The sequence below is a fragment of the Salvia hispanica genome, chromosome 4, assembly GCF_023119035.1.
Source record: "Salvia hispanica cultivar TCC Black 2014 chromosome 4, UniMelb_Shisp_WGS_1.0, whole genome shotgun sequence".
Classification (NCBI taxonomy): Eukaryota; Viridiplantae; Streptophyta; class Magnoliopsida; order Lamiales; family Lamiaceae; genus Salvia; species Salvia hispanica.
In genome coordinates this window covers 43,390,021-43,399,982 of record NC_062968.1, presented here as the reverse complement: position 1 = coordinate 43,399,982, position 9,962 = coordinate 43,390,021, and the positions used below count along the sequence as shown (strand labels likewise).

The window sequence follows — 9,962 nt, the reverse complement described above, 5'->3', positions numbered from 1 at the left end:
TTTCAGAGGGTACTGGGGAAGAGGAAGAGGCGGCGATTGGGAGGAGGAGGAGGGCGGCGATTGGGATAGTGAGACCGAGAGTGAGAGAGAATGAGGGTGAGAGAGTGAAATTAAAGTTGGGTGGGGAGTGTTTTTTTATGGCAATTGTGTAAATTAGTGAGAAGGGGGAGAGTAATTAAATTGTCCAAATATGATAAGTAGAACCGGGACTCCTATTCCCAGACGTCCCAAAATGGAAAAACGGGACTTCTATTGCTGGATGGAGGGAGTAATATCCAACGTTACATTTCTAATTTCATGAAAATAGAACCATATGATTACGTTACGTGTTCAATCTATATATGTAAGACATGAATATTGTACTGCATCAACTCTACGTAATATGTACTCCAACACTACTGGAATATTCACAATGCAGTCTAGCTTTTAGCTTTTAATTTTTTTATCATAATATTTTTAGGTAATCGCGTGTGTATATGTACATATTTCACCAAATTCTGATTTTATATATAAACAACAAAATGTGGCTAGTGGAGTTGAAAATAAATGTCATTGTGGCTAATTGAACAGGCATAATGAGACACATTCAACTATGGTTTTATTAAAAGTCATACCAAACATTTTGCTAGGAAAGTATGGATTAAAAAAAGACCGGTCATATTATTAGTACTAATAATCACAGTAAAAGTAGGAGTATATTAATAGGCCAAATGAGAAAGGTAGGGATGTCAATTCAACCCGAAACTTGTGGACCGGCCCGAACAACCCGGTAAAATGAGCGGGTTAGGGTTGTAATTTTATTACCCGAATACAAAACGGGCTAAACGGGTTGGCCCGAATGGGTTGGCGGGTTAAACGGGTTGGCCCGAACGGGTTGCGGGTCGGTCCGATGGGTTGCAACTTTTAATTAAAATTATTAAGTTTTAGGTTTTTTTTATATTTTTGAATCCTCAATCTTTCTACATAATCATTAGTCTCATTCAATCTTCATTCTATACTTTTCCACTCGATCCCACAATATCAGCTTTCAAGTTCCTCCTCGACTCATTATTCCACCGTCCCATCATCTGCCATTAGTGTCTTACCACCACCAAAGCCAATCAAGACAAAATTAAGAAATAACTCATCGAAATCTTAATATATTTATCATTTTAATTATGATTCATGTAAGATATGATTTTTAATTTTCACAAATAATTAGTTGCAAACAATGCCAAAAGCCCAAAATAATGACACGAACACAAGCTTTAATTTATGTTGTAGTTGATCGAGATGAAATGCTTCTTTCCAAGTATTATTGTAGAATACTATAAAAATATGAAGATTTTATATGATTCTAACTAAACAGAAAAAAAGTATCTAAAATTTAAAATCATTTTATAGAAGAAAATTTCGATATAAGAAATTATTTTCGAAAGCTTTTATGCCCGAATAGCCCGATGGGTTAGCCCAAAACCCGGCGGTTTAGGGTTAGGGTTGAAAATCCATAACCCGAATAGCCCGCGCCCAAATAGCCCGGCAACCCGAGTAGGTTGGCATGAACCCGAACGGGTTAGCCCGATTGACATCCCTAGGGAAAGGCATGGTACATGAAGTCACACCAGAATTATTAACAGATTAAATATTCAAAAGGAAGAGGCATGGAATATAGATTACAAGTCAACGACTAATCTTGGCTGGTGGCATCAAAGTATTCAAATACAGTAACAAAACAGATGTTAAAATTGTCAATAAAAAAACAGAAAAAATGTCAGAAGTGGGATTTGAACCCACGCCCTCTCTCGAAGACCAGAACTTGAGTCTGGCGCCTTAGACCACTCGGCCATCCTGACTGCATGTCATCTTGATGAATGTATATTAATATTACAATAAGTATAATTAACATAAAGAAATATTGTTCCAAAATGAAAATACACTCCCTGTTTAATCTACCTCACCTCAACCCCCATGCAATATAAAAATGATCCTATTCCTTTTTAAAGCGATTGGATTGGTCAGGTTGAATGTTATTGTATCTAGACTTAGTGGCGTCGACTGAGTCCACTGTCAACGATCTACTTATAATTCCTTTATTCCCTTTTCATTGCAGGTTAGTTGGCAAGCTCTGTCAAGGGTGGCTCACAAATGTCCATTCCGCGGGAGGCTGTCTACAAACAGTACCATATATCGTTGCACGATTTTTCATTGGAGATGGATCATAAACTAACTACCACAAACTTTAACTAATAATTGGAATCATAACAACAGTTCCATGTTGTTTATTTGGTCATCCATGGATGTTTCTTCATAAGACACAACATATTTGGATAGCCTAGGATTTAATTTCATAATTATTTCTTTTTTCTTACTGCACCAAATGTTTTGTCAGTGCTCTGTTTTCATACTTGAAAGTTTGTTTGAAATTTAAAGGAGGTGTTCGTGTTTCTTTTAAAAGGTATACACACACACTGTCTATGGCAAATCCACATTAACAACTGTCTAAACTAATTGTATGCTACAAACATCAAGAAAATGTAACAAATAATTTGTCAATCAAATAAGTTCAGTTTGTATATGCATACATTAATTAAATCCCACAATGAGTGTACAAACAACACAAATGCTATAGAGGATTCTGGAGCAGGTGAGGAAGAGTGATCTTGCCGGAGTTATTCTGGTCAAGTTTGTTGAACTGATCGCATATCTGCATAATATCCTTCTCTTTAATCTTCCCCATCTCCTTCAATTTGTAGATGACATACTCCGATTTACTGCCCCAATTTCAACCCCATCAACACATTGACAAAAATAAATTAAGAGGAAGCACGAATTGGGGATTATTAGTCTTTACCTAATGAAGCCGTTGTTGTTGAGGTCAGCAGCGAACAAATCCTCCACCGTGATTTCCCGATGCAGCGCCCAATTCGCAATTTTCCGATGCCTCTTGTCAACCCTAGCCTCCGCCAGGTACAGAAACGCACGCGCCACCGCCAGCGTCGACAGCAGCAGCCACACCGATGCAAACAGCCTCCCCGTTATAGTCCTGAACGCCTTGTCGCCGTACCCCACCGTCGTCACCGACATCACCGATAGGTAAACGGAATCCACCCAATTGAGGCGCTCCACCAAGTGGAGGAACAGGATGCCGATCCCGATGCACAGCACCACCACGCCTAGGGCTAATCCGACCTTCAATCGGATCCTCATCCTCCCCTTCGCCACATCGACTATGTAATTCCGCGCCGAGAAGCCCTTCGCCTTCGCCGGCGCCGGCGAAGGCTTGATTCCGGCGAGGATGATGTTCTCCTGCAAATCCAGCACGTAATTGACGACGCCGCTGAGGAGAATATCGATGAATCCGAATCCGACGAGCACGAAAACGCAGGCGAACACCTTCGCGATGGGGGTGGTGGGGGCGATGTCGCCGTAGCCGATTGTGCACATGGTGACGATGGAGAAGTAGAGCGCGTCGACGACGGGGTGAGTCTCAATGCCGGAGAAGTGGTCGCGGTTGAAGGAGTAGATCACGATGCCTAAGGCTAGGTACAAAACAAGCAGAATTGCAGCTTGGCGAACGAGCGAAGGGGAATCGGATTCGAAATTGGCGTCGCCGTCGGCGGGATGAGACCGGTAATCCTTCATGACGATCATCGCCGGGGCGGTTTTACTGCGCTGAATTTTCTTCCGGCCGCAGGAGGACGGTGGAGGCGGCGGAGGCTCGGATTCTTCTTCGTCATCGTGTTGTTGGTAAAAGTTAGGGTTTGCGTCCAAGGATTGGGTTTGGGAAAGGGGAGAATGGAGAGTGATGACGAAATCACAGATATTGGGAGATGAGGTGGATAACAGTAAGGGCTCCGCCGCTTCCATTCATCAATCGATCAGTGAGTTTTGGGCTGAGGAGGAAAAGAGGGCGGCGAATAGGAAGGGCTGCCTGCGCCGCTCAATTTACAGCGGAGTGTTTTTCGAAGACGGAAGAAAAATCCAATCCAATGAGAGAAAAGAGTAGATTGAATAAACATTTTATAAGATTGATTAAAGAGAATAATAACCACAGCCCCACACGAGTGGGGACCACTACACATCATATTACTGACTTGCAATTGCAAATCGCAATCTGATACCCGATCTCGAAACACTCAAGCGTGCCACGTGACGTGGCGATTTCAATTCAAATATTTTTAATATTTACAGTGAACTAGATTTACACGGTGTAGGGACGTGATCAAATGCAAACTCTAAATATTGTACAAACTTCAAACTATGATCTGAACCGTTAGAATATATCAACAGATCATGAAATAATAGTAACAAAAAATGTCAACACAATGTCAACGGTTGATGTTGTGTTGAAATTGTGTTGACATTGTATTGATATTGTGTTGATATCAGAATCTTGAAATTTTATACTGTGTTGACATTATGTTGATATTGTGTTGAAAAAGTTTGGAGTTTGTACAATATATGAGTTTGCATTTTATCACTACCCTTTTCCGATAATAAAAAAAGGATACTTATAAATTTAGATAATTGCATATACATGATTGGAATAATTTTGTCAATATCATAATTTCCTTAATTACTATTCCATTTGTTCCTTCAGGCGAAATTTTTTGACACAAATTTTATGAAAAAATGTTGAGCGTGTTAAATAAATAGATAAAAAAAGTAATAAATAAAAAAAGGTAGAGAGAATAAAGAAAAAATGAATAAAGTAGAGAGAATAAAACAAAAGAGAGTAAAGTAAGAAAGAGAAAAAAGTTACTACGTATGGAAATGACTCAACTATGAGAGCATTAGCAATGATGACCTATCTCCGAAGCTCATCTCAGAGTCTATCTCAATTTTTTCCTGTTGCGACAGCAGACCTATCTTAGAGTCTATCTCCTTGCAATGAGAGCTCATCCCAGGAGCTCATCTCATTTCACATCATCACTATTTTATTTCACTTTTTATATCCAACACATTAAGTGTAGATAAAATTATCAAATATATATGAAATGATTTTTGTTTGATAAAAGCGCACTTACTTTTTTTAAATGTTATCGTGCCATAAATGATTTTGTTTTATGATGCCTATCTGTTTGGCAATGACAAATGAATGAATGAATCCAAATCAGACTCCAATAGGACCAAGATCCTATTCGAGTTAGTGTACACAACGGAATGGACCGTGAGTCATCGTAAGGGTTGGCCGGTCAATGTGATAGTGGAAGGTGGCCACCTTCCCGACAACAATGAACTATCAGATATGGTGGATTACTGGAATGAACTTAGTCTGATCAGACAAACTTTTTAAAAATGAATTTAGTACGCTCGGGCCTTTAAGAAAAATCCCCATGTGTTACTGTGATCGATGGCATGATAATAACTTTTCTTATATATGTGTATCTTTCGGCAATGTGTCCACTGAGTACAACATACCCACCCCTGCATGTATTTCTAAATGTGCAAGTTGAGTAGTGATGAATTGGTGGCTGAGTGGAGTCGGTGGTCGTCTCACCTCTTTGTAGGATTTTGTGGCATATGCCGTCATACATATGGTTATGTGTTTACAATCCGTTGTGCACTATTGTTAGTATTATGTACTAAACGGGTCTTAAGAAAATTGACTAGTAACGAGTGACTTATGTTAAACACTCTTTGAAATTTCATGATTATCTGTTGTCTTGTGAACCTCCTTGGTGTTGTTAAGAAGTACTTGTTTGTCTTATTATTTATCATTTCATCCCCTTTCTATCCCTTCTTCTTGTTTCCCCTCCCCTAGTTAGGATTTACCGAGCAATGCTATTTTTAGCAAGGCGCGGTCGTGACAATAGCTAATTAAATTAATTATTTAAACTAATTAAATCAATTGAATATTTTTTATTAAATTATTTTATACTCATTTTAGGGTTGAAACACCTAATTAAAATATTCGAATCTTTATATTATTATGAATACAATTCACAATTTTAAATTTTATTAAGATTATATTGATTAGTTATTAATTTAATATTCCATAAAATAATAATAATTATTATATAATAATATTATATGATTCATAATTCAAATAATTATACTGTAATTATTTATTAATTACTAGTAGCTTTTAGTATTATAACCATAATATAATTATAATAATTTAATATAATTATAACTATAATTAAGTATATTTGAATGATATTAAAAAATAAATTAATTATTAATTTATAACATCACTATCTTCACTTTCAATAGTTACATACAAGTTTATGGAACAGAGAAAGGCGGGATGTCCATGGCGTGTACGTGTCGGATGAACCAAATCTTCATTGAATTTTATTTTTCCATTAGAAGGGGCTCGCACGTGTTCTGCAGTACCCCCCGTGAATACTCCGCCGGTAGTACTAATTATTATTATGATATTATAAATTAATATTTAATTTATTTTTTAATATAATTCAAATTATGAGTCATACTTAATATAGTTATAGTTTTAATTATATTTAAAGAGTAAAGGCCAAAACTGATCCTGAACATATGCCCAATTGTTAGTGTAGGACCAATTGTGATCCGAGTTGAAATGTTCAGGATGCAAAAATTCAAAAGATAAAGTATAGGACCAAAATCATAAAATGGGCATATGTTCATGACTAGTTTTGACTTTTACTCGTATTTAAATATTATTATATTACTATAATATTCATATCTCGTAATTAATAAATAGTTATAATATACTTATATAAAATATGAATTATATAATACCCTTATATTATAATAATAATTATTATTTCCTTCGTCCCACAATAGGAGTCACTCTTATTGTGAGCACGAGTTTTAAGAAATATAAAGAATAATAGGTTGGAAAAGTTAGTGGAATATGAGACCTAATTTTTTAAATTAGTTTTACAATAGTAAAATGTGAGTAAAGTGAGTTAGTGGAATGTGTGACCTACTTACCATTTTTGGTAAAAATGGAAGTGTGACTCTTATTGTGGGATGGAGGGAGTATTATTTTATCTTAACTAATCAATATAGTCTTATAAAATTTAAAATTATAAATTATATTTAATTGAATATTTTTAATTAGGTGTTTTAGTCCCAAAATTAAAGTATAAAAAATTAAATTAAAAATATTCAATTGATTTAATTAGTTTAAACAATTGATTTAATTAGGTATTTTGTCTTTAATTTCTATTATGAATGTCAATTAGATGTATATATAAAATATTTAAAAAAAGAAGAAAACAAAGAAAGAAGAAGAGTAGAATCTAAGAAGAAAAAGGAAAGAAGAAAGGGGGGAAAAATCACATGTTTGGTACTCATTTAATTGAAATTTCCAAAGACATTCTTATGATTCAAAATCACATGTTTGGTACCCAGGGTTATATTTGTCACAAGGTACCAAAAATATATAAAACAAAGATCAAGTACCATTTTTGTGCGAAAGTGAAAGATTAGATAATATTTATATTTATGTAGTTCATTCTATAAATAATTAAATATCTGAAAAAATATAATAGTACCATATAACAAGTTAAAATTATTACTCCATCTGTCCCACAGTAGGAGTCACTCTTATTGTGGGCACGAGTTTTAAGAAATGTAAGCAATAGTGGGTGATAAGTCGTATTCTAAGCCTTGGTTACTGGTCAGTATGTCGTGAAATTCATGTATTATCTGCAAAACAGTTGCTTAAGTGTGCAGGATTGAAGGATCCAAGTCAGTAGGAAACGATTCAGGGTGACGCAAGTGAAAAGGGCGCCAGAAGGGAGCGATACTGACCAGGATGCATGCCAGATAAAAGGCTCGAGATGGAGAAGGAGGATAGTTGGGATGATCATTGACAAGGGCAAAAAGGTCAAAGTGCGGGAGAAGTCTACCCTAAAAGCAAGGGCAAGCCTCCCTATAAAAGAAGCTACTTGGAGAGAGAGGAAGGGTTCGGTTCGGAGCTCTCAGTTCGCAGTTCGGAAATTACACTTAGTAGAATTCTCTCTAGAAGATCCATCCTTCAGCATTATCCCACCTCTCATTCCTCGCCACAGCCATGGTCACTTGACGTCCAGAGTTTGTCGGAGAAGTCATCAGTCCGTCGTTCCAGCCAGTTATCGTAGCAGTGTAGTAGTATCATCGCCCGGAGTGGCACAAACAATCTTAATCGCTTTCTTAGTTTAAAGTTTACTTGTTTTCATCGTTAGTTATTTGCAAAAAAAAAAAACTCATCGCTGTTGCTCTTTGAAGTACTTGTTATTTTCCAACATTTACATTATGAAGTTTCTATTTCGCATGTCACTTTGGTTCGAGTTTGCTTCATTCTGCCTAGGAAAGTTAGATTTAGTTATTGCTTTCAATTTCTAAGTGTTTTCTTACGGGAGTTGTTGATTCAAAAGTTGTAGCTATGTTTAGTCAAGTTTTCGTGCATGAGTTTTTTTTCTGCGCCGTGATCACCATCTTGCATGTTAGTCAGTAGAAGTAAAGTTGCAGTTTTACCGTTTAATTTAAGTTTAAGCATTTTAATCGATGATCTTGAGTTTGAATTCATGAATCCGAAGTTTTAGTTATGGTGTCTGTGTTCATATGATTTTTGTCGAAACTTGGTGAGGAAGAAAACGTCAAAATCAACTTTATTGGACCACTTTTACTTTTGAGTTACTTTTGCTTTTGTTCCCTACTTTTCAGATGTACTATCCAGACCTATCAGAAAGCCCCCAGCCATCAGATATACCTTGTTGTCTAAATTTCCCCTTTTAGTAACTGTCCACTTTCCATATGTCTCTGATACACCTTGTCCCCTATTTTCACGAACACTCCCACATGTCTGTTATTTTTCCGCCTACTAGTCAGTAGAGTACCACCTTTATTTTCCATCTAGGTAAAATCTCAACCCAAGCGTGGTAGCTAACCAAAACACCCAGGAAAGTTACCAAAGTTATCAAAACGTGTCCATCCTCGTGGGATTCGACCCTTACCTCCATTATACTAGCCAGTAGAAATGGGTTGAGGAAATTTGTTTGAAGCCAGGTCCCGGTTATCGTACCAACGACTCAGCTGGGTCGGGAATCACTTCCTGATCAGTTGGATACACTCAATTTTACATACGAGAAACTAGGGAAACAAACCTGACCCTTCCAGTGGGTTGGAAAAGTTAGTGGAATATGAGACTCATTTTTTTATACTATTTGTTTTATAATAGTAAAATGTGAGTGAAGTGAGTCAGTAGAATGTGAGACCTACTTATCATTTATGGTAAAAATAGTAGTGTGACTCTTATTGTGGGATAGACAAAAATGGCAAAGTGTGCCTCTTATTGTGGGATGAAGGGAGTATTATTTTATCTTATTAATAAGTAATCAATATAGTCTTATAAAATTTAAAATTAGGTATTTTGTCTTTAATTTATATTATGAATGTAAATTAGGAGTATGCATAACATACTTAAAAAAGAAGAAAATAAAGAAAAAAGAAAGAAGTGGAAATAGAAACTACGAAGAAAAAGGAAATAAGAAAGGAAAAAAGATCACATGTTTGGTACTCATTTAATTGAAATTTCCAAAGACACCCTTTATGATTCAAAATCACATGTTTGATACACATGGTTAATTTTATCACTAGGTACCAAAAATGATATAAAACAAAGATCAGGTATCATTTTTGTGAAAGTGAAAGATCAAGTAATATTTAGGTAGTTCACTTTATAAACAATTAAATATTTGAAAAAATATAATAGTACTATATAGTAAGTTAAAATTATTTTAGAATTAGATATAGTAACCTGCTTATGTAGTGTGTTAATTAATATTACCATAATTAATTAACAATCTAATTCAATGTTTCTTCTTTAAATGACAGGGTTTAGTCATTAAATTATACTAGCATCCTAAAAAAGAGTTAAAGTAAAATGAGATATTTAATGACGGATATCCCAAAGTGAATAATCATAAAATGCATTTAATGATTAATGTATGAAGTATTTTGCTTTGAATGAGATTAAGAGAGGATTTTTTTCATTTTATCTCTACATGCCT

At 35.7% G+C, this 9,962-nt stretch overlaps 1 protein-coding gene and 1 non-coding gene across 2 annotated transcripts; both read right to left on the bottom strand.

Annotated features, from left to right (window-relative positions):
• Window positions 1–1,748: 1,748 nt before the first annotated feature.
• On the bottom strand, window positions 1,749–1,832 carry TRNAL-CAA. Its single transcript has one exon. It is a non-coding gene; the product is annotated as a tRNA-Leu (tRNA).
• A 680-nt stretch (window positions 1,833–2,512) lies between these two features.
• Window positions 2,513–3,964, bottom strand: LOC125218685 (two-pore potassium channel 5). Its single transcript, XM_048120412.1, has 2 exons — window positions 2,831–3,964; window positions 2,513–2,750 (listed from the first exon to the last, which is right to left on the bottom strand). The coding sequence occupies exons 1-2, from the start codon at window positions 3,844–3,846 to the stop codon at window positions 2,603–2,605; spliced, it is 1,164 nt and encodes a 387-aa protein (XP_047976369.1). The 5' UTR covers window positions 3,847–3,964; the 3' UTR covers window positions 2,513–2,602.
• Window positions 3,965–9,962: the final 5,998 nt, after the last annotated feature.